General features: G+C 40.6%; 1 protein-coding gene across 1 annotated transcript; it reads right to left on the reverse strand.

Moving 5' to 3' along the window:
- Positions 1-444: 444 nt before the first annotated feature.
- Positions 445-25,423, reverse strand: MTHFD2L (methylenetetrahydrofolate dehydrogenase (NADP+ dependent) 2 like). Its single transcript, XM_042812232.1, has 8 exons — positions 25,293-25,423; positions 20,989-21,173; positions 19,915-20,037; positions 16,269-16,421; positions 15,421-15,528; positions 11,933-12,025; positions 8,565-8,690; positions 445-1,586 (listed from the first exon to the last, which is right to left on the reverse strand). Exons 1-8 carry the CDS (start codon positions 25,421-25,423, stop codon positions 1,474-1,476), a joined length of 1,032 nt encoding a protein of 343 aa, XP_042668166.1. The 3' UTR covers positions 445-1,473.
- Positions 25,424-25,815: the final 392 nt, after the last annotated feature.

Raw genomic sequence — 25,815 nt, forward strand, 5'->3', positions numbered from 1 at the left:
GTAATGGATCTGTCAAGTGATTCTGCAAAAAGTGTATTTATGCAAAACTCTCAGAGCATCAGAAGAAACAAGCAGCACAGAAGCAATTCTCCATCTGTTTTTTTTTTTTTTATTTTGGTATGCACTTTTTTTTTTAATAAACAGAAGTTGTATTTAGCCACACCTTTTTGTATTCTAACTTTTTTGAGTAGTCTTGAATCTACTGGCAATCACTAAAGGCCCTTGATTAAAATAAAGTTACCCCAACCAAGATAAAAATATGGAGATAGCAGCCCAAAGTGACTCCCACTGGCTTCAATGAGAACCAGGGTAGGCTCTTCAAGTCAATACAGCGTATGCATATTAAAAGTGGCATCCTAGCAGTAACGTGACTCTGACTCTTACACTGCATAAGACTATTCTGAATTCACCTTTGGAACATCTTAGGGTACAGAAACACACTGATAATCATTCCTCTCCCATTTATTTTTATGATTTCTATTTCGTTTTACAGCAAGCATCTTATCTCACACAGTCCTCTCTAAGAAGCAAAATATTGTCAACAAATACTCATAGGGCTCAGCCTTATACTAGGAATTAAGAACCCTTCATGTTGCTTCAGACGATAAGAGAATAAACAAACGGCTTAAATTCCAATACAAGCATTTCTACCATGGGTAAACTTTTGATTCTCTCTTCCTCTTCCCCTCTATCTTATACAAAAAGTACATACATAGCAGCTTTAACGACATTCTACCCGACTGAAGTCCAATCCAACCACATCATCTACTCAAAACCTTTTTGTGGCATTATGCATGAAAATAGCATCAACCAAATTCAGACATGGAAAGAAAACAATTCTGGCCTCACAACTGCAAGTACTTCACGCAAGCCTCTTGCATACATTTCAGAGGAGAGTTTAGCCAATATTGAAGTACACAGGACAGCTTTAAAAATGTGTACTGAGCATTTGTGTTCACTGCCAGAACTATTGTCTAGTAGCTGAAACAAATTCAAGCCTTTTGTTCCTTTCAGACTCCAGATCACTGTTATCTAAATGTTTTCCAACTTCAAATTACACCCAGAACGTTCCACATTTTCCATAAATATCCACTATGTTGAAACCTACTTTTCATACAGATTGAGCATATCTAATGCTTAAATAAATCTCATCAATAGCATCCCATCTCAAAATATACAAGCATAATTCAAGCTCTGGAATTCAAGTTTAGTTCTTCACTTCCACACACACAGCTGACCAACAACATGGTACCAACAAAGTCTGCACCATTCAATTCAGTGATGCTCACAGTAAGTCAGCAGGAGGTAACATAAAGTATTGTAACATTTTGTAAACCATCAAGTTCAATATAGTTTACATGAAAAAATAAATACAATGTAGAAATAAATATCTTTCTAGTAAAAAATAAAGGTTTTGTATAACAATAAATAGAACAACTTGCATTCTTCTTCTTCTGAGACAGCCCACTTCCTCTAGTAAATGAGCTTCTTAGCAACTATCAGCGTGTTCTTCAGAAGCATTGCAACAGTCATAGGTCCCACCCCTCCTGGCACTGGAGTGATGAAGCCAGCCTTCTTCTTCACTTCTAAGAGAAAAGAGAGAAAGGAATTGACTAAGAATGTTTCCAGAAAAATTTTTCTCATTCATTTTTCCAGAAAAGTCCAACTGGCAACAAGCTTAAAGGACCGTGATTTGGACAATACTGAAGAATATGTGAAAAGTTACCGCAGAAGTCCTCAAATCCACAGTAGTTCCAGGATGAGTTTGAGGGACACGGTTTAGTGGACATGGTGGTGATGCACTGACAGTTGGACTAGATGGTCTTAGTAATCTTTTCCAATCTTAATGATTCTATGATAGGATACAATCAGGACCAGAGTTGCAAGGTAGTCCTCTTCTTGTCAATGTCATTATCAAGGCACCAGTTTTGGGCTATGGTTTTCCCACCAGCTTAAAGCAATCTGCCTGCAGAAGGCTGCCTTTTCCTCATGGGAGTACACACCTCCAGCCAGCCTGTGGTCAGCCACCTAAACTGCATGTGTTTCTGAGGAACTGCAAGAGCAGGAGTCCATCAAAAAGAACAGCTGAGCACAAGCACAGCCTTCTTCCCCCACTGCAACCTGAAGCTTCTAATGAAAATACTCTACCTGTTCTGAAGTTCAGAAGAGAACTTCAGAAAACTACAGTGGGAGAAAGTACAGCTTCCTGGTAGGTTTGTTTTCTGCTTCTCAACATGGGCAAAGAACAAAACAGAGCTGAGTCTGTAGAAAAACAAATTCCCATTGCAACAACAGCCAGAAATGCTCTGCTCCTTTAGAGAAGGTGTGGTTTTGTTGTTGTTTAACAAACAAACAAAACCAAAGCAAACCAAACCACAAAACAGCCTTATTATGGTGCCTACATCAAACTTGGACTGGGAGGCACTGGTCTTACTGAAGTGTCAAAGAAAGAATTTTGACAACTGAATTAGAGGCGACTACCCAGGCTATGTGGCTGTCCAAAGTTAGCATGCACCTTGCTAAGAGATAGATACATCTTTTTTCCTGTTTTTTAAAGCATTTAGTTAGCAATGCACTTTAGTTAACAGTGGCATACTACTGATTGCTGTAGAGATTTTCACAAGTGTCACCATGAGTGTGCATCACACCACCCCTGCTTTTTTTTTTTTTTTTCCCCCCTCCTTCCCCCCCCCTCCCCACCCAAGGGTCTGAAGTAAGGCACGGAAAGTAACTGCAAGCATGTCACATAGACACACTCTATGGTGAGCATTACTATTTGAAAAGCAGCTGAGAAGAGCTGTTAATTACACCAGGGAGGGCTTTGATTACTCTACTAGCTGTACCACCAGATATACGGTTAAAATACTTGGAAAGCTTAACAAATTGCAACTTGCAATGCTTTTTGTTGTTACTTTGTTTTTGTTGTACATGCAAGTTGTAAAAAAATAAATTAAGGTCCCATACGACAGTTATTCTTAATATTCTCACACACTCTTAGTAATTATTCTGAACTACCTGCTCTTTGAGATTGGTGTTTATGGTTAGCAGCTACTGCAAATCCCTAACTCAATGTCATAATTATTGAAATGTACCCACATCTGAAGTGAACACCATCATAATTGCCATACAAATTGTTTCAGCCATTTAAAATTGAAATAAGTCTATTTCCATGGCAATGTTATATGCTTCTCTTTGTGGTGTTATTTGGAACTTATCTTAGTTACCAAATGCTGCAGTTCACAGCTGCACATAAGGAAAGCCTTCCAATGCACATCGTGCACAACATCATTGCCTCTCATGTTAGGAGCTGTACTGAACAGCACAGGCACAGAGCACAGTGTGCTGCTCTCACAGGTTGCAGAAGATTTTCTCTCCCCATACTCTATCATTACGGAAATCACTGTGGCTCAACGTGGCAGAAACCACAGTTTATATTTTGCATACAACCACCTGGATACTTTATTCACAAAAGCTGATCCAGATATATACACAAAGGCTGCTCCAGAAGTAATGCCTCCTGTTTTATTGTGTTGGCCCACAACATAAGAGGTGGATGTCAGTTGTACGGCAGTAGAGGTTGAACCTTCCCACAACTATTCCACATGCAGTTTCTTGTTCATCACTGAACAAAATGCATATCTAACAGTGGTAACTATGTCAAAAAAACTGTGCTTTGTAGCTAAGAATTTGCTCTATGAAACAGTGTTATTGTACTCCTTGTACCTGTTACAGTTTCCATGGAAATAAACAGGAGGCATTACTTTTGGAGCAACCTGTGTAAACAAGTGACAGTTGTCTATGTTTAGGAACTACCATCTGATACATCTCCACCTAGGAGAGTAAATACAGGTCAGATGAATGCAATTCTCTAAGATGAACATTAGTGAGCAAAGGGGTAAAAATAACATCAAAAATGCAAACAGACTCTCCTTCTCTTATGAAGAGTAGAAAGCCAAAGCAGTCCTAAGGCAGCACTTTGGTGTGACCCACCTCATGTCAGTAAATCAGGTGCTGCACCTTTGCTTCCTTCAGGAGGTCTCGTTTCTGCATCCCAGCAACAGTAAAGCTCTAACCTAGCTTCTGGAGACCAGCAATTTGTAAAACGTTGGTACACAAATGAGATGTCTATGGGGAAGGAGCTGCTATTTTGCAGCTTCTTTAGAATCTTCAAATCTTCCTTTGATTCTTCAGAAGAAATGAAATGTAGATTATTTCCTTGACAAACAGGCTCTGCTGCTTTGGAAGCAGCCCTTCATTCCTCTGTTCCTTTAAAGCAGGAACATCAGACACGGAATAGGGTTCATCACACAAACCCAGGGCAAGTCTCAACCTGAAGGTGGCTCTGAGTCTGGCGCATCTGCATTGAGTGATGCAGAATAATTCCTGCCTAAGCATTGTTTGCACATGGCTTTATTAGTCCCTGTACAGCTTCTCCAGGATCACTGCATCCGTACAGCAGTGCACAAGTGTGAATCACGTGCTCAGCAATCATAGTAGATATCCCATGATCTGCTTGCTTACACAGTCTGGAATTTTCCTCACTGTGCACTGTGGAATAGTAACCTGAAAACAATGATTCCATTTCTCAAAATTCTTTCTGTTTGATATTATCCCCTAATGCTCCCCAGCAGAAAATTAAGCAGCACAGCTACTTTCAGATGCAGCTAATTAGCACAGGCAAGTGGGTGAGATATTGCAACAGCCTTGGGATAAAGAGCAGTGGCAGCAGAAATTAAAGGTCCCAGTGAACATTTCCTTAGACCCCTGCATGAGATGTGGCCTCCTCTGTGAGAAAGAACCTCGACTTCTCCAACTCAAAGCAGAGTGACACTAGCTAGTGGTGCTCCATGGCCTCCTGGCAGCCACCACCCAGAGCTAGCAGTTGCATTTAGCAAACATTCTGTCCACAGCCCTCTTTAGAAGCTCAAGTAATCATCCATTGCAGCTGGGATCCTAATGAACTATGAAAATAGCCTCCAAGCCACCATTTCAGAAGTAAGGAATGATAGAAAGCCTTTAGAATTTGCAGAATAAAATTAAAAAAAAAAAAAAAAAAAAGTCTTGCATTGGCAAAGCATACCAACAGGCAGATCTTCCCCTGAGTTCTACCAGGCAACAACACAGAGACAGTATTACACAGTTTGGACTTCTATTACTTAGACAAACAATGTCACCTCTTCAAAATGAACTCAACTAAAAAAAAAAAAAAGCAGTAGTGAAAGTAGTTGGAATACCCATGTTCTGTTTTCAGGACTGCTGTTTGGATAAGCAGCATCAAGAGATTGTTTGGAAAGGATTCAGAAGTTTGAGAAAAAAAAAAAAAGCTCACAGCCTGAAAGGTAGTGCATTGGATGTGGAACAGCAGAAAACAACTGTCAGAATGAACTGTTTCCACAACACCTGCACTTCTACATCCCACCAACTCTAGGTAAGACACAATGCCAACACTTAGGTAAAAAATTTGGCTTTGAAGGTGATCATGGTACATTTTTTTCACTACCTGAACAAGTTTCAAAGCACTTGTCAGCTCACCCAATGGATTGGTAGGAATTAGTGCTGTAGTTAATCAGAACAGGATACATTTCCCTGGTTCTTACTAAACTTATGTGCCTTTTGATACACTTGTTCCATCTAGAAGTGAGCCTGGTCCATTCTGTATACTTCAGCTTCGTGAACCTCTCCAGCTCATTTCCAGCTATCAGTAGCCAACTTCATTTCTAACAAGACTTGTGTGAACAGCACGCCACAATTCAGCAACAGTGCCACCTTCTCACAGGCTGTGAAGATTGCAGTGACAACTGAAGTGCAAAGCTCCTCCCTTGTTTTAGTACAGCCCTTCAAGACCACGTTGCCAGAAGCCTTAAGAAGGCAAACCTCAGCCAGCTGCTCCCAGCAGCACCCAGGGGTGATGCCAGAGTGTTTGGCCAGCAAACCACAGAAAATGTTTGGGAGTTCTTGGTGCACAGCTTCAGAAGCAGCTCTGTGCTCCTAGAACATGGGCAGATGCACCACTACCACTAGGTTATAGGGTGGGAGCTGAATGAGGATAGCAGTTCTGTGTATTGGAACATGGGCAGGTCCACCACTGTCACTGGGCAGGTCAGGCAGGAGCAGCACAGTAGTGAGCACCTCTGTATCAACGATCAGCTCCAGCAGTGCTGCGCCACCACCCTGCTTTACAGTGACTCCTGGAAACAGTGCTCCGCCCATAAGAGCTGTTCCAGTTGCATGCTCTCTTCAAGCTACGTAGTCAACCTCCAAATGCACAGTGTTTTCCTGTCTCGCTCCTCTGAATATCTTATAATCTCACATAATAGCACTCTGGGCACCCTTAACCACTTACAGCCAAATGGGACTCACACTGATGCCCACTTTAGAATACAGATCTCAGAGCTTCAGAACTCATCTTTAATATCTATTCAATGCTCTTGGCCTGTGCTAAGAATATTTTCCACCAGGTATTTCTTACCTTCAGTTTATGAATGAACAGTATTAAAAATATATGTATTTGAAATGTCATCTTGATGTAAGAGATGAAAATAAAGTTCTGTTTCAAACCCACTCCCTAGAGATCAGAGGATAGCATCCAAATATTGCTAGGATATGACAACCAAATCACAACAGTTCTCACCCACCTATTGAAGCTTATTTGCACTCCCAGAGGTTCTCAGCCAAATGACCTTGTTAGGTCTGCCATTCCTATCCATTTCTTACAACAAAGGTTTGACATAGGATTGCCCAGTTCAGTCTCTCACACATCCCCTTGCTTCCACTCCAAATATTTCCCTACTTCAGAAAGGAGATGATGAAAGAACATACACTAGTGGGCTACTTTACATTACACAGCTGATGTACGTCATGCCAGCTTACATATTGCAAAAAACATTTTGACACAGGCTTAAGCATAAATTCAGTCAAGTGATCAAAAGGAGGATAAGGATAAAACAATTTGGTACATAAATAGCCTAGCTTGTTCCATTTCCTAACTGGCAAATAGAAGATTTGACACAAGTGATATTTTTTTTTCCCACTCTGTACACAGGGACAGTTTTTTTTGTTGTTAGAGATTTAGTGAAACTTTCACCGATACCAATAAACCAACAACAACTTCCCTTTGGCAACGCACAGCAAAATGCTACTTGGAGTTGCAGTGGCATAATCGAGGTTGAAGATCCTCCCTCCTTTTTGGATCTTCCCTCCCCCCAGGTAAAATCCTGAGAGCAACCCACAGCAGACATGACAAGACACATACGGTGCATCGCTGAAACTCTGAGTCATGGCACGGCCACTGAATCAAGCCCAGCATTGCATTCAGAAGGTTATGCATTTAAAGAAAACAAACAGAAAGGAGACATTGTCAAGTTTCTGAAAGTCATATTCAAACATGCTAAAACAAACAATCAGAAACAAACAAGAAAAAAGAAATTCCTGGAACTCCTCTCTATACTTCATTTCCATGTTCAGAAATGAACTAAAAATTATCTTTTACTTCTGAAGGCACAGGGAAGATAACCACACAAAAAATTGTCCTGTAGGAATGTATTTCTACTGGAACTATTCTACAAATGCAGCTATATATTTCTAAATGCATGCTCAAAGCATCACTGAGCTCATGCAGGTCGTTCCATAGACTTCAGCAGACAGATATAAAGTTCATTGAAAAAAAAAACAGGCAGGAATGAAGCAAATAATATAATTTCAAATACATCTAGTGGGCTAGAAACATTCTGAATACAATTAAGCTCTGAGACATTGTGCCAGCCAAGATGTTAATAACTATAAAAAAAAGCAACAAAAACGGTGGCTGATTTTCATACTTATCAAAATAAGGAACTGTTGAGAACCATTAATAATGTGGGTGAACGCTGTCTAAGCTTCCCACACACAGCTCTGCCAATAAGCTTTAATTTTCAGCTGCAACAATCCTGCTATTCCAGTCTGGAGCTCCTCCAGAGCAGAGAGATTTAATCCAATTACACTATGAACTCGCTCTGCAACACATTCAACATGAAAAGATCAATATGTAACATCATATGTTATCTCAGTTGGGCTTGCCTGGACCAAGATTTTCAAGAGCTTGAGATGAACCCATCTTAATCCTCAGCCTAAAGGATACTTCTGAAGCAGAAGTGAATATTTTCAAATACAGATTTGAAGAGGAAGACTGAAAGCAGGCTTGAAAACTTGTGGCATAACAGTATTTGCTACGATCAGTGAGAAACATACATTACGAAAAGGCAAAAACTGTGGATTGCTTCTGTGTGCACGCACATGCAAATACTTTTGAGAGGCTTTAGAGATTCTCAGAGTATGAAAGAAGCCTGGAGACAAGCATCTCTAGAACTGTTGCCACCATACTGCCATAAAAGCTCATCGGTAACTCTCAAAGTTTGCTCATAGAAGTAGCACTGCCTTTCCTAAAGAACATATAATTTCTTAAGAGCAGGGATACAAACAAATTGCTTGTTGAGAACAAGCACTTCTGTCAGTACTGAGACATAGGCTATTCAAAGCATTTATTATCAATGAATCCACTTGGTTCACATAAGGAGTGTTTCACTGACCTTCGAAGTCCACATCCCCAACTAATTTGGTCTTTCCAGTTAGAGGATCATGGATATGATTGATGCCTACATCTATCACAGCTGCACCTTCTTTAACCATATCAGTTGTAATCAACTTCGGGATACCTGCAATCATCAAGATATTTTATTAACATGGCCAAATAATCTTAGGCCATCAGTTCCAAGTTATTAAGTTTGCATGCACCCCCATACCTCTCCTCCCTCCCGTACTGAAAAATAATAATATATATTTCACTTAATAATTAAGCATAGTGAGAGAATCTGATCTATGCCACCAGCTTATTTTTCATTCCTGTAATATATGAATGAGATAGATAACAGGAAAAAAGTATCCAACTCATATCTACCCACAGTGTCAGCCCACTCTGCAAGAGAGAAGCAAAGACTTCCAAGAACAAAATCTTAAAGTTAATTCCTGGACAGATTCAAAAAAACAAAGCAACTCCTCAATTGTTACGGCAAATAAGTATCTGAGTGCAAAGTCACTACATGCTATCAGAGAGTAGGTAATATAAAGCCATCAGCTAACATCTGCATGTTATACAATTATATCTTAAATGCAACGTCTGCAATCTTCTTTGTGCACCTGCTTTAAAAGACTTCCTAAATTTATTTTCTTCTATGCAGCCTCCTGCTCTGAAAGACAGGAGATTTGAACTTGGAAACAAATTCAATTTTTGCCTTGCTTCTTGGGCAAGCAGCAAGCTCTATGTTATCCGCCTCAGTAAGAGCAACTCCAAAGGGGGATTCTGAGCTCACCCTGCTGCCTTTCCCCTGAGGGAGACTTCTCTGAGGTGGGGAAAAGAAAAAAAAAAACAAACAAACAAAAAAAACCAACAACAAAAAAAAAACACATTAAAAAAATAAAGGAAAAGAAAGCAAATCTGTATGTTTTGAGACCTGTGTTACTGGAGGCAAGCACTAGCATATGAGTGCTATGACTCCACTTGAAGTGCTGGACCTTGGCCAGCTTGTCATTTGAATCCAGGCAATAGAAGAGCTTTTCTTTGCTCTCCATTTCCCACTCCCCCATAGCACACAGCCTTGAAACTCTGATTTTAATGTTGAGCAAACCAAGACCTCTTTTTTTTTTTTTTTTTCTCCTATTCTGATGATAAGATCTGGATACATCTCCTTCATCACACTCTTGTGCAATCAATTGCAGGCTGACTGCTAACTGGATAATGCCTCCGTCTGATGGGGTTAACGATCTGTGCACGATAGGAATGGGAGCATATTAACGGAAGTTGCACAGTTACACCCTTTGTAAAATGGCTTGATAATAGGCCAAATACTTAAGAGCAACAAATAAACTAACCCCCAAAGCAAATGAACAGATCCATTTACTTAAGCCTGCTTTGCATACCAAGCAGGGAGAGATAAGCATTGGAGTAGCAATTCCTAAAATGCAGCGATTGAACAACGTGGGATTTTTTTCCTTTCTAGCTTTGTAGAAAACAGCGAAGCATGCTTTAAACAAACAAGCAAACAAGTCCCATAAAATCCCAGTTTAGGTATAAGGACTGTAAAACAGTAAAATACTAGAAAGCAAACCAGCCACAGGCTGAATCAAGCAGTCCAGGAATTTAGCAGTTTCTATACAGAAGGGCCACAGGTCATATCCAGAGGGATGGGGCAAGAAGGAAACTTTAGCCAAAAAAGCAAAAGCTGTGTGGCACAGAGCTTAGGCAGCTCTGGCTGGAAGCAGAGAACAAGAAGGAAGGAACTACATCAATAGCTACAAAGAAGAAAAGCTGCACAGCCAATTCTCTAGGGTGGAAATAAACAAGAGACCACTTCTGAAGATGGGCATTCTCAAAGCCTAGAGTAAAAATGTGAACATCTGATTTGACTTATTTGACAGCCATGGATGAAAGTGAATAAGAAATTCCTCACAGGTAGATAATAGGAATCTTCCTACTATACACACAGTACACATAGTTTATGTAGCAAGGTTTCGGTAGTAAGAGGCTTTTCCAATGTATTCTCTCTCACTTCCTTTGAGAAGAGACAGAGTGGCAGTGGGCAGGGCTGCACGCTGTTTGAAAAAAGCCCAGAGCTGGACTGTGTATCACTTCAAGTCTATCTCACATTGCGTAATAACTGTTGTATCATGCTCCTCTTACAAAAGACACAGGGAGAATGAATGAATGAGAAGAATGAATGCAGCTAAATTGCTACTGAAGTGTTTAACTACAAGCCTAATTGATGACAAACTGTTCAGCATGTAAAAAACCTTGAACTATATTAAATCAGCAGCATGAATGTTGATATTACTGCTTTATTCCCAAATAATGCACATGTTATTTTTCATTCACAAAGAACCCACAGTTGGCTAATCACATGTGGGAGAACTGAGCCACTTCTTGTTCCTGACCTGGCACAAGAAAGAGATGACAGTGCAGTGAAGCCCTGAAGGAATGGACATCTTGCTTCAACAGGAAGCAAGGAGCTTCAGACATGTGCCTAGCTATCTTCCTCTGGAAAATAACTTCCCAAGATTACATTTCAAGGATGGTGAGGAGGGAGAGAAGGAGCACAAAAGAGTAAATATGCTCATATTTCTCCCCATTTATGATCCTCCTAAACCATGCAAGAGAAGGAAGATATCTCAAGTTGCACGGGATACAGAATTTTATCAAAGACTGGTTTGTTTTTAAGTTTAATTTTACTAATATCTATTGATGGAAATAAAAGTAAAACCAAAGATTGCTCAGACGTAGCACTGCTTATTTCTTTGTCCTAGAAAATCCAAAGAAAGTATTTCACAGTTCTTTCAGAGCCCCTCCTTTTGCCACTTGTCATTTTCTTCCTTTTTACATGATAATTATAAACAAACAAAAAAACCCAGCCATGAATAACACGTATGTGTTACCAAAATTACTATTTAATTTGCTATGTTTGCCCTTAATTCAAACAGCAAGAGAAAGATACCATTGTCTTTTATGAATGGCACCTCCAGCTGATTTAAAGAAAACTTCCTGCCAAAAATTAGATGACTCATGATTTTTGCACAGTACAGAGAATGTCTTAATTTACATAATTACACCTGTATAAACTACACACCAACTGGTTCCCAATCTGGAGTTCACTCTGGAGTCTCCCTAAGGGAAAGGTGTCACACGTGATGAGAAACAGTTTATGAGTCTACAAATACGAAGGACAGGAACAAAGTGCCAGATCGCCTGTCCATCTTACAAGAAATCCTGCACACTATGACGCCCTTGGCAAGCATGAGCACCATTTATTTGGTAAAATACATGAAATAGCAAGTAGTGCCACCAATTGACTCCAAGCTTTTTCTTTGGGGTTTTAAACATTGTTTTTGGTTGTATTAACCACATTACCTGCAGCTACTATGACAATGTCAGCAAGTTGAGTATGGATCTTGAGCTGTTCCTTTGGTGTGTGCCTATGCGCAATGGTCACTGTAGCATCTCCTGAAGCATAAAGATTGACAATTAATAAAAAGAAAGGGCCTATACAGCAATTACTTTCAAGTACAACTGACTCATTTTGGTACATGAAGGACAGTAAAGAAAACCATCAAGTCTGCCTAGTGATGCATCACTTGTTTCAGCATCGGCAGAATGCTCACAACATTTGCATTTTACATATATGAAGAAGCACTTACTCTTAAAAATTGACAGAGGATTAATTAATGCATACGCTTCGGATTGACATTATTTCTTACTGATATTCCCCCTTACAAGAATGAGCATGGCTGATAATCTGACCAACAAGAGAAGAATACAACCAAGGCTCTCCTTGGCCTGAACTATGAGTTTAGTAGCTATGACAACGAGACTCTAGGGCCAAGAGCCTTCATAGAATCACAGAATGATTTTGGGTTGAAAGTGACCCCTTAAGACCGTCTAGCTCCAATCTCCCCTGCTACAGGCAGGGATACCTCCCTCTAGACCAGATTGCTCAAAGCCCCATTCAGCCTGCCCTTGAATGCTTCCAGGGAGGGGGCATCCACAAACTCACTGGGCAACCTGTTCCAATGTCTCACCACCCTCACAGTAAAGAATTTCTTCCTTACATCTAGTGCAAATCTACTCTCTTCCAGTTTAAAATTATTTCCCCTCATCTTATCGCTACCTGCCCTTATAAAAAAAATCCCTCCCCAGCTTTCCTGTAGGCCTTCTTCAGGTACTGGAAGGCTGCTATAAGGTCCCCCCAGAGCCTTCTCCAGGCTGAAAAGCCCCAGCTCTCTCAACTGTACTCCTAGGGGAGGTGTTCCAGCCCTCTGATCATATTCATAGTCCTCCTCTGGACCTGCTCCAACAACTCCACTTCCCTCTTGTGTTAGGGGTCCCAGAACAGGATGCAGTACTCCAGGTGGGCTCTCACAAGAGCAGAGCAGAGGGCAGAATCACCTCCCTCAACCTGCTGGTCACATTTCTCTTGATGCAACCCAGGATATGGTTGGCCTTCTGGGAAGAGCACAATGCTGGCTCATGTTGATTAGATATTCAATCAACTCTTCCATCTAAACAACGATTGCACACGAGGGTCAGACAGCCAAAGCTTTTTGTCAACTGGAACATCAACAGATTTCATAGAGAAGAAATGTTTTTGAACTCACATGCATAACACAATCAACATCAGCATCAATATTTACACAATCTGTACAATTTCAGTCGGATATTTTCCCCGCACACTCAAAATATTCTAAGTAATCATTTTATTTAGGTCAAATGCAACAACAGGAAAAGACTAAAAAGGTACTGGGATTTTGTAGATGCCTGACCAGCTCTTCTATCTCCTGATAAAGCAAAAACTGCTGAACCTGTACTTTATACCAGAGTAGGAAGTGTTTGAAGTTATCACAAGTGTAAGACCACATCCTTTCGGGTAAACTCAAAAGCTCTGGGGCCTGCTCCTGCATGCACCCACATTGCTTGGCACAAAGCTACAAATAAACCCTGCCAGCAAGACATGAAAAGCCTTGTGCAGATCAATAGAGATGCTGAGGAAAGACCACTACACACGAAACAAAACGTCATCGGATTAGTGACTAAAATAACATATAGAGTCCAGCAGCAAGAGTGGTAGTCTCTCTGAGACTGCTCAAAAAATGCAAAGATAGAAGCTATTGAAAGAGATTGTTCCCAGATTCTGATGCCATTCTCCATCAACTATTTGTTCTACTCAGTGTTCTTGTGTTCATCTCCACCTTCCATCCACCATGAACTCATAAGCCACTTTATTAACCATTAAATAAAGATTTTTGCCATCTCAGACATTAACACCACAGATGCTTCCTCTGGAATGTGTCTAACTGTCTAATCTGTGCCTCTTATCTCATTAACTCTCTTCCCCAAGAATCTCATCTTCAATCTGTCTGCGCTCTGAATTCACTGCTCTTTTCCCTTATCTCTCATCACTCCTCTCCTTCAGTTATCACCAGTCCCTTTTCAGCCTCTGCAATCATGGAGAAGTAGATGAAGACATTTGCAGTTAATGTCAACAGGGAAGTGCATATGTGCATAAACTATTTCTACTATTTCTATAAACATAAGGGGAATTCCTAGGAGTTAGAAGTCTTTCACCGATTTTCTATAACTTCCCCAAGTCCATCGAGAGCTTGGAATAAACAACTGCCTTCAAACTACCTCTGCACTTTCTTAGGGTAAAAACATCCCAAGCAGTACATAACACCTGCATGTCTACTTTCCTTCTTTCTCCCCTCCCCCCTTTCTGCAATATCACCTATTGATATCCAAAGTAACTAATAATAAAAAAAATAAAACAACAAAACTCAAGGGGAACAGGACAAAGGAAATGGAATAAGGATAGAATAAAAAGGAGAAAGATATCCTGCCTCACACTGCAACCCCTACTACCAAAACCATACATTACGAGGTTCTTTTGATCTCTTAAACTCTATTCAAGGGCTCTGAGAGCAAACAGTTATCCAAAGCTATGTACATTCATAGCTTCTAAGCAGTAAAATCAATACTATTTTCCTCTCCAGAGCTTAAGGAGTCTGTGGTCAGCTCCTGAAGCCAAAGAATTGCTCTCACCAATAATAATGAGAGGTGGGGGGAAAAAAAAAAAAAAAAAAAAAAAAAGATTGTCCCTACCTTCAAAATAGCAGTTCACCTCAGAAAGAGTGGGTTTTCCATTTAGGTGTGATCATGCCAGAACAAAGAATAAGTAACTTAACTTTGATAATGCTACTTCTGATAGAAAAAAAAGAGGATATTAGCAAATAAGGCCTAGCACCATGTTGCTATGTTAAGTCACTAGTTCATAAAATAAGAAGTGTCTTGATCTGTCTATGGATAATACACTGTTTTGTAAGGAACCCTTCCCTATCTAATCACATATTGCCACCTGCAGGACATTGCAGCTGCAACATAAAAAACATCACAGATGAAGACAGACTGCAGCTTTTCATTTTTGCTTATCATCTCCAAAAAACTGAAAACCTATCCAAAAACATACCCTTTAAAGGAACCTTTAAAGATAATCTAGTTCCAACCTCCTTGCCATATGGAGGGATTCCTTCCACTGAATGCAGTTGTGCAAGGTCCCAATCACAGAATCAATCAGGCTGGAAAACATCTTCAAATTTAAACAGAACTTGTTTCAAAAGGAGGATAAAATGATGACATAACATCAGAAAAAGCCCAGCCCAGAAACTGACCTTTTCTGCTGAGAAACCATCAGCAAATGCATTAGCAATTAATCTCCTTGCTCCAGGTGTTAATGTCATATAAGAGAAAGGCTTTCCCTTTATCCAAATGCTCTGGTGAGCTTTATTTTAACTAGTTCATTAATTGTTAAAATGGAAACATTACAACACCTGACAACACAAACTTACCTCCAGGCCTTTCATGCTCTCCATCAGTATGCAGAAGCATTGAAATGGGCATTCCAACATTCTTAGATCTTCCAGCTACAACAATATTTTTCCCAAATGTTTGTATTCCTTATGAGAAACCAAAACAGAACACAACATTTTATTCTGCTATTTTGAAATACTAAACCCCTTCTTCCCAATGCCAAAATAATAGCAATTATTTGCTATTGTGGACTGCTGACATCAGTGTGACTTGGAAACCCACAAGGCTGAACTTAAAGTATGAACCCACAAAATAACACTCAGCTTTCACAGCAGAGAAACAAAACTGGCAAGTAATTGAGTTTTTCTGAATCATCCTTTGTAGGCTAAAAAATTCTCTTTCCTGACCACAAAGTGAAATCAAAGCTCTCTTGTCCATTGGTAGGAGCATACTGTACTCAGAAAATAGCACCTATTTAATTCATCTTTTCCCCTTCTAGTAACCAACTGAATATTCCCATTTCTGTTCTGCACTTTCCCCCTTACCCTACAGGGATTTATGCATTGCAGTCTTTTATTTGATAGCTATACAGGAAGTAAGCACAACTCCTTAAAATTCTATGCAACACTAAACAATAGAAAATAAGTTACTATTCAAAATGCTCAAAGTCTCTGACATGAACTATAATCTACATGTAATATTTATAACACTGGCAAAATATCCCATTCTCCTTGGCATTTCCTTATTATTTAGACGAATCCTCTAAATACTGGCTCTTCCTTGAGAGCAGTACCTTAAAGACAGCCCACATCTTTTAACCCACACCTGACTCTATCCTTCATTCCTTCTATGTTTAAGAAAAAATAAATACAGATGAATTTCCTACCTGTCCGCTTTATGATTTCCCAGACAGCAGCAGCAGTGGCAGGTATTACAGATGGCTGATCGAGACACAGACGTCCAATGTTGATAATGTGAAATCCATCCACATCCTTTTCAGGTGCGATAGCGTTACAAACTGTCCGCTCATCTATATGGTCTGGGAAACATTGCTTTCCAATTACACTTCTTTCAACTGTCAAAGGTCATCACTCCTATCTGAATCATTACACAGACAAACACACGAGTTCCATCTAGCTAGAGTAACCGTCTCCCCTCGAAGATAGAATTTGCAACCCCAACCATCAAAGTCTACTGAAAATTAAATGACTCCATCTGTAATATTGCTAATGCTATAGATTCGGTCCAAATTATAGGCTGACACTAAGCTGTGAATGATGACAATAACTATAAAAGTAGAAGCTTAAGCAAGATAGCTCTTGTATGTTCTGCAAGAGTTATCATCACATGGCTCAAAAATGATTTTTAAAAAAAATCATAGGAAAATTTTTCTTTTAGTGCGTATTTCCCATAGCAAACGGGATCTATGTCCTAAATTTTAATCAAATGTAAGGAAATCATGAACTGATTTTTTTTTTCCTTCCAGTTTTGCTTTCAGTTTCCACCTTACAACAAAAGTGGCTTTAAGAATTTGTTAATCACTGGGATCCAGTTATGTCCTACTTCAGAAAATTGAGAACACAATTGTTTGAAACTGCTGAGCTCACAACATAAAATATGGCTTAAATGGTGATACCTGATTATGAAAAAGATATGCATTAGCAAGTGTCATCTCTGAAAAGTTACAAAATCAAGTTCAAAGCCTGCACAGATTTGGACACTCCAGGGGAAGAACGCTGTAAACCATGTCCCCGTATGACCTATAAAGGAAATTCTGTTTGAGAAATATATTTATCTAGTGATATTTCAGTCAATTTTAGTCTACTGCTTCATTGTTAACAATTTCCTAAACTTTTATAAGAACTACACTCAAAGTTCAGTATCATCTCAGAGTTACTATTTATCTCTTATATGATGACAGAACTTCCATTCCAGGCAAGATCTCGACAAATCTCACATTGAGGAAGGTTCAACCTCTACTATCATACCACCCTTATCTGCCTGTGACACTGTGGGCCGACACAATAAAATAGGAGGCATGACTTTTGCAGCAGCTCTTGTTAACCAAACTTGCACGATGACACTGGCCATCACTTGCCTAGCTACTCCAACATGCTCTCTTATTTACACAATAAGCACATGCTCTCCAGTCTAGACATACTAGAAATGAAGTCCAGTTCTCAAAAGAGAAGATTGATGAAAATAAAAACAGGGAACAACAAAAGATTCTGAGAAGTGTAGGCAGGGAGCAAAGAACAAACCGTTCCAAAGCACAAAGGGACATGACGTTTATCCTAATTTATCCCACAATTCTCTGCTGCTTACAACTAAGAAAATGTCAACTTTTTCACATTTTATCTCAAATCAACATCAAACATGTCTTCCTATCTTCCAGGCAATTTAAAAGATTGAGCAAAGTCTCCACGAAGCCTTTACCACATCAGAAGTACAGTGCTCCAGAGGGGCACAGAAAGGAAGTTTTCCTCAGGCAAAGATGGTAATCCTCAAAGTTAAGTTGCTGCAGCTCACAGGACTGAAAGAACAAAGCTATCCTCTGCTTCTATTTTTATTCCAGTGTTGATCAAAAGCCACACCTGTGTGTGGCTTATTGTGAAAAATAAATAAATATCAACACTCCACACAACAACCCCCCTATTGTGGGATTAGCAGACACTGCTGATTAGGTTTTCACAACTTCTGGGCTTTGCATCCTTCTGTTACAGGATAAGTCAAAAGGATTTTGGAAAATTAAGTACATCAGTTTTCTGCCCATCTCTCACTCAAGTTGCATGGAGGGGACACAGTGTTGCTGCAGAAATAATAATTCAGTAATCAAAGTTATATCCAACATCTATTGTAGAAATAATTTCCTGAAGATTTTCAGTTCATGATGGTTTGGATATTTACCCTTCCTAGATAAGTATACAAACAATGTAACACTGAAAACATAATACTATTCATCAAATGCCTCTAAGGTTTTAGTAAGGTAGACAACAGCCAGCCCTAAAACAACAAGTTTCACAGGCTGAATAGACTATTTATTCCTAATGTGGTTATGGTAACAGACATACCACAGTTTGTAGGGAAGTCACTACCTACCTGAGAATTTAAAACATTAAAACGTATCAGCAACAGATATCTAAACTGACATAACTAGAATTATGTTCTGATCCTTCCTTGTGAAACGTTCAACAAGCTTAAAAATGACAAGTTGCAAGGCTCAAGTCCCTTACTAAACTATTAAAGCAGACTGCTCAGGAGGGGATTGCAATGACTTTGTATTATGTCACCAAAAATAGAAGTACTCCTGTAAGTGGTACCCAACCATTTGATGGAGTAGCAGTGCAAATAAGATGTATACAATACCTCCCATTCCCAGAGGACACAGCAGTGGATTGGGAATCCAGATGAACTATGAACTATAGTCTGTGAACTATGCAACACACAGAGAGGAAGATTTTTATCCCCAGGTGCTTAACCTTTTGTATAAGTTCTTAATATCGAGGACAAGTCATTAAATCACCTGTTTGCCCTAATATGTTATTGCAGGGATAGATGTTTCCCAAACCAGCCCACCCTTTAGTTGTTCCCGACTTTGTGCCCAGGATTTCCTCCTCCTTCCTTATGTTCTGCTTCCACCTAGTGGCTAACTCACTGCAGCAGATGGCAAACTTGTCCACAATCATCAGTTTTCTCATGTAATACAAATGACAGAACTTAATAATGAACACTAGTTGTTATTACAAACATGAACAAAGCACATGCTTCAGTTCCTCCATGAACTCAAAAAAAAAAAAAAGACAGTTCCTGCCCTTCAGTGCCCAGAAGCTCCTGCCCAGTGCCCACATATCTAAATATGTGATAAAAGACAAGATTTGGAAATAAAGAAGAGGGGGAAATTCAACACATCACCCAGTCTATTACAATGATTCTCTTAGCTTCGGCAAATCCCTAAGAGAAAGCATATACTGGTTTAATGAAGTTAGAGACTGATATGAAGAGCTACAAATTTTAGCACTAAGTACCATATTGCCACCTGCTGCCAACTGATTCATAAGAGTGAGATTATTGTACGGAACTAGAGTGGGGAAACAATCGACAGGAGCATGCTAGAGGCTTTCAAGCCTTTAGCACAATGCTTATCTCAAATACTGGTGAAAGCACACAACAGGCAAATGAACATTTAGGGCACAAGCAAGAACCACTCTGAGAAAGACTGTCCCACTATCTGCTAAGCAGCATATCTTGGCACAGTGCAGGGGAGGAAGACATGGCAAAGGTTTTGGTATTCAAGACAAAATACTGCAATGTGGTAGGAAAAAATAAAATCAGAGAAGTTAACTTGACAAAGTTGAGAGAAGACTTGCTATTTATACAATAACAGAAAAAGACATCTCTTCATCAAGCCCCTCATTATCTATTTGCTCTCTTTCTGGAGCCTCTGATGTCACTATGATGCACTTGCAACAGCAAAAGTTGTCAAACGTTTTCCTCTTACATGGATCTTATGTAGGGAGTGAGATAACACCCACCTGGGAGAGGCAGCTGAACTAATACACCACTAACTGTTGAGTCCTTGTTGAGTTTTAATGTCATATCCAACAGTTCTTCCTGAGAAATGTATTTAGGCTTCAGTATGACCTCACTAGAAATTCCTGACAGAAAAAGAAAGACACTTATTTGTATCAGGAAACTTAGGGAGAGCTTACTCACGTTGTATAAAAATCCGTTAATGTTCAACAACTGTCTCGAATAAGACTCTCTGGTCTTTAATGCTATATTTCCAGTTATCAAGAGCAATCTCACAACAAAGTTAGTAGTTTGACACAGCAGCTTCAAAATTAAAACAAAGAAAAAATATTTGGAAATCAATGCATATAATAATTTGTCTATAATCATTTGTCTATAACCACACTCTTGAGAATTATGAGTAAAACTAAATGGACCTAGCTTTGCTAGTAATGCTGGCACCGTCTGATGGCTCTTCTACTTCTGCAGAACCAAACTTACAACAGATTTTTCAAGTCACAGGAGAAGATCACAGCTCCACCAAAAGCAACAAAATGCTTTCTGCTTAAGCTGTGATGCTCTTCCATTCTGAGGTGATTGAGTCATATTCCAGGTAATCAGTCCCTCAGCTTTACTTTGATTTATATCTGAAACTCTGCCATTGACATACACGGCTATGAAACTTTGTTTTTGGATGAGATTGCCTGGCTTTACTGCAGACCTACAGCATCCAACAAGCCAGAAATTCCATGAGATGCACCACATACATATGAAGGTAAATATGATGCTATGAAAAAAAAAAGTTATTCCCCAGCACTCACGTTTCATTTGCAGTTTCTAAAAGTAACAGTGCAAACTACCTCCCAATAACATTTTAAGGTGCACCGTTAAATTTATGCCTTCCATGCACATGACATAAGAATTACTTTATATATCACTGCAACTTTTTCACCTTAGCTAAATCAGAGAAGGTGAGGAAGAAAAAGGTGTGACATGAGATGAAGATCCAAAGGGGGTTCTCTTCCCCACTTTTAGAATATTTTAAAGAACAGTGTCCTATGCTCACCAAAGGAACGCTTATATTACCTAGTACATACCTACAGCTGCAGCTGCTTTTACCTTATTTCTGACATAGATATGACTAGCTGGGTTGTCTCCTACTAATATGACAGTGAGATGAGGTCTTTTGTTCCCACAGGATATCCACGATTCCACATCCCTTTGAACTTCCTTCAAGACTTGTTTAGCGAGCTTTGTCCCTGAGATAATGGCTGCTTCATCACTAAAAAGACAAAAGTACACACAATAGTCACATCTGGACAGTCCATAACCATGGCACTTCTGAGCACACCATCCACTGCATTAAATACTTGCATATGCTTTGATGCATTAATTTGATAGTAATTCCAATACTACTTGAAAAATATTCATGCAGTTTCCTGCATGAAAGACAGAGGGAAGCTGAAGAAAGAGTCTTGTGCCTTGAGCTTGCCTCAGCACCTGCCACCCACCCCCTTTTCCTCTCTTTCATTGCTGTCATCAAGACCCCAAGCACAGATGTGGAAAGCCCCATGCACCCCATCAGTCTGCAATAACCGAGAAGCCTCCAGCATGCACTGCTTTCAAATGCTACGATCTGCCACTGCTGTATCACGTAATCCAGCCATTAAACACGGACTTTGTTGGATGGGAGACAGAAGCAGGAAGGTATGCAGGAAAGAGATTGGGGCAGGAAGAAATCCTCAAAAGTACCCAAATCCCAAACTGTGGCTTCATTTATGCAAGTCTTCTACATCTGACTGACAGATGAAATCCAGGCTACGCTTGTATTAATTACCACAGAGCAATTCTATGAAAACTTTGCTGCACAGGAAAAAAACAAAGTATTCAAAACCACACAATTCTGGACCAGAACTAAGAGTACCCAACTCTCGCATTTTTCCTGCTGCTCACTCTCTTCAAATAACGTAACTTTGGAGCAATAAAATGACAATCATACAACACAATAAATGAACACATTGTTGACCTCAATTTTACTCCAGCTTTAGATACATCCAAGGTTATCTTTGGCATTACTTGATTTTTTTGTTTTTAAATCAATACATGTGTTTTTATTCTTTTCCTAATGGCCTACTCTGTACTTTCTCATTTTCCACTTCTCTCCTTGCTGTTAGTCACGTTTAGGCCATGTATAGCATTGGCACAAGACATTTGTTTCCATGTACTTCTTTGCCAAATAAGTAGTTAGTGCTTAACAATGTAGCAATGGCATAAATGTTTAAGGATAGAAAGAGCTAACAACCTTCTGGTGCCAAAAAAAGGTTCTCAATTCACACACAAAAGTCAATAATATTATTTTTGCTCTAAATGCATGGTCAAAGTACTCATGCTCCTCAACTTTGGGCAACTGATTTCAAGTGTATGCCTCTCTCTTAAAGGTATAACCACATACTCATTTAGTAGGTCTCAAAGATCAATCCAAAGCAAATGAAGAGAACTACAGTACTAAAAACAAACAAACAAAAGAACCCACAAACAACCAGCCAAAAAAAAAAAAAAACCAAACAAAAACAAACAACCCACAACCATGCATGCACACAAATAGAAAACACTCTCTTGCATCCTACAAGCAAGGATACAATGCACATTCTCTATCAGAGCCAGGAGCCTGTCAGCAGGCTCTCCCATGCTTGGATCTTTCTGAAGATAGCATAGAGCAACTTCTACAAGCCTAAGTGACATGAAGTTACAAAGGAGAAAAACTTTAATGGAAACTCATACAGGGATACCCCAGATACCAGGGACCAAGTCAGTGCCATGCATTAGTTCACACATGCAGAAATGAGCAAGCAACATTCCATCTTTGCATTAAGGTGTGCAACAGTCCGCCTGTCTGTGAGCTATTCCTTTTTGATGTTACAATAGAGACACTCAGACACAGAACGAGGTACTAACTTAAAGAATAGCTCTATTTTTTGTATTCCTAACTTTGAGGTGCTTTGGAGTGAGATGCTAATGAGCAGACACATTCACAGCAAACAGCCAGGAGAGCAACTCCCAGTCTCAGAGAGTATCACAGTGAAAATAAAGTACAAAGAAAAGGAATACTTGGCTGAAATACCAAGCAAGCACTTTGGAGACTGACCACAAACCATGAAGCAAGTGAGACAAATCTTTGGAAAATGGAGCACTTCAGGGAGAAGCAGATAAGAAGTTCGTCAAGTAATGCATTCTTCTCTCCTCAAAGGAAGGGAAGAGGCAACCCAATTACAAAGCCATTCATGGACACTTTTTTTTTTTTTTAGCAGAGCACAGTAGTTCTATAAAGCTTCAGCTAGCCAGTGCTCCATTTGTCATGAGTCACGGGCGATTAGAAGTGCTCCACATACCCACCAGCTTGGCCTTCTATTGGTAAATGGCATGACTATACCCAACTTGTCAATATGGCTACCTCGAGAACCATTACATGTAGCACATGTGACCTTTTCATCAGCCTTCCCTGAGTACCACCTCAGTGGCCAAGCATCCAGGAGTTTGGCCTCATCTCAGCCAGTATCTAAATCTTTACAAATCTGATGGCAACAAATGAACAAACAAACAAGCATACAATAAATATTACAGTACTTAGAATACAAAGATTATGTTCTTGTACACAGATACGTGCTACCAATCTGCTGCCTATTTGGTTAAATGCAACAGCAAAGACCACCTCGCATTTACCATTAACCATACACATTCCAGTTACACAAACCCAGATCTCTACCAGCACTTAAACAGTCAAATGAGGACCACTGAGAGATGCCCTAAATTTATTGTCAATACAACTAATCTATCTCACCTGATTATCATGACAGCGAGCCAACATACTATTCTTAGGAAAGATTTCAACAAGCAATTAATTCTGGCAATTAAGTTTATCTTTACATATTGTGCTCAATTACTTTGATATCCGTTACTTGAACTTTGCCTGTCACATCAAACAAGATAAGAACCTGTGCTGGCATTTTGCCTCTGTTTTCTAGGAAGGCAGCAGTATTTATTATTTCTCATCATTACTATTAATTTCTAGCAGGTTCAGAATTTTGTCTAGAGTTCTAAGACAAACACAAATTCAGAGTATGTGGAAATGTGCACTATGTTTTGTCTAACAGAAATGTGTTTTCAGCTCCTAATAAAAATCACTCCGGGGAAAAAAAAAAAAAAAGTTGTACAATCATTTGGAAGGTAGCTTGCAAAAGCAATAAAAACTTCTTGGTCAGATTAAGAATGGAATGACTTCCCACCTTTACAAGCCTGATCAGTATTTGGTTTCTCTCCTGTCTATGTCATATTCTTTGGGGAAAACAAGCCTGCGCTTTTGGAACATGCAGAACAAAGTTTTGAGCTCTATATTGCCTTTACTATAAGAAAGTATGAGACCACAGTGCAACAACTTGCAATTAACAACCTGCCACATAATTGCTCACATCTGTATATGCTTAGCAGCACAGCTAAACAAGAAAAAAGGCAATTCCTCAGCACATGGCAAGAACGTCAGGTCAGACATTTGAAAAAATTTTACTCTTTGAAAGAGCAGTGGTGGATTGGCACCGGCTGCCCAGGAAGGTGGTGGGGTCACAGTCCCAGGGGGCATTCAAAAACCGTGGAGATGTGATGCTGAGGGATATGGTTAGCAGGCATGGTGGGGACAGCCAGATGGTTGGACTTAAAGATCTTTTCCAATCATAACGGTTCTGTGATTCTGTGCCAATGCTTCTCAGGCTTAAAAATCTCATTTAGCTCCTTGAACAGAGACAGGACTCCAGAACTACAGCAAATAGTAAGGCATCAGGTGCAGAGGAAGATTGCAGTGCAGCAAGTCAGTCCAGGCACTGTAATCAACATATCCCCACTGAAAACAACCCCGCGTAGCCTCTGAGCGGTGGGACAGCAGCCAGCACCGTCACTGTGCCCTCCACCCCACTGCATCCATGGGTCACGTTCTGCATCCTCCTCGGTTGCGCTGCTGACGACGCGCGGGGCATCGCACAGCGGTAAGCTGCTAACTTAGACCTGCGTCTACACGGCAAGCCTGAAAGCAGGAGCTGTCACAACAGGATCTTCTCCAGCCTGCTCACACTTTGTTTCCCAATGGAAGCATCCCTAACGCTGACCCGATGCGAGCACCCGCTGGTATCCGCGCTGGAAAACAGCAGCTCCCAGCAGGCGAGCACAGCAACAGCGCGCGTTCATCTAGAAATACCGACACTGTGCCTAAAAAAGAGCCCCATCCGCCCCGGGGAGGGCCCGGCCCACTCGGGAACACGAGCACCGGCAGGGCAGGGCCGGGCCTCCCCTCCCTTCAGACAGCGCGAGGAGGAGGAGCAGGGAGGACGAGGAGGAGGAAGGCGGCGTGCCGTACCTGGCGGCGCTCCGGGGGACGCTGCCGGCGTGGCGGGACGCGAGGCGAGGGAGGGCGGCCCGCCATCGGCACAGCGGAGCCAGGCCCGGCCGCAGCGCGGAGCACGGGGAGAAGAACGCGGCCGCGGCCATTGCGCTGCGGCGAGCGGAAGCGCCGCCGCCCGGAGGGGCCGGGGAGGGCGGTGCCGGTCGCTGTGACGGGCAGCGGGGCTGGGCGGTGCACTCGCTACAAGACGGGCATTGAGGCGGTGGAGCGTGTCCAGAGATGGGCGACGGAGCTGTGAGCGGTCTGACGCATAAGTGCTGCGGGGAGCGTGTGAGGGATCCGGAGACTTAGCCCTAAGAGAACGTTACTTCATCACTAGAAAGACAGAAGTACACACGATAGTCACGTCTGGGAAGCCCATAACCATGGCATTTCCTTCCAGTACTGTTTGAAAAATAGTCACGCAGCACAAACCTGGCAGGGGAAATAGGTATTCCCCCTCCCAGACCTGCAGAGCAGTCAAGGCTCTCCAGCACAT

This window comes from Centrocercus urophasianus, unplaced genomic scaffold (genome assembly GCF_019232065.1).
Source record: "Centrocercus urophasianus isolate 14NV4802_14NV808 unplaced genomic scaffold, USGS_Curo_1.0 seq_13, whole genome shotgun sequence".
NCBI classification, from domain to species: domain Eukaryota; kingdom Metazoa; phylum Chordata; class Aves; order Galliformes; family Phasianidae; genus Centrocercus; species Centrocercus urophasianus.

Excerpts from the sequence above, each read along its gene's own strand:
- MTHFD2L (XM_042812232.1), bottom strand. The coding sequence starts at position 25,423 with ATGGCCGCGGCCGCGTTCTTCTCCCCGTGCTCCGCGCTGCGGCCGGGC. Across the intron at positions 20,038-20,988 it reads AAAAGCAGCTGCAGCTGTAG|GAATTTCTAGTGAGGTCATA; the intron begins GTATGTACTAGG and ends TTTTTCTGTCAG. Across the intron at positions 15,529-16,268 it reads GGAAATCATAAAGCGGACAG|GAATACAAACATTTGGGAAA; the intron begins GTAGGAAATTCA and ends GTTTCTCATAAG.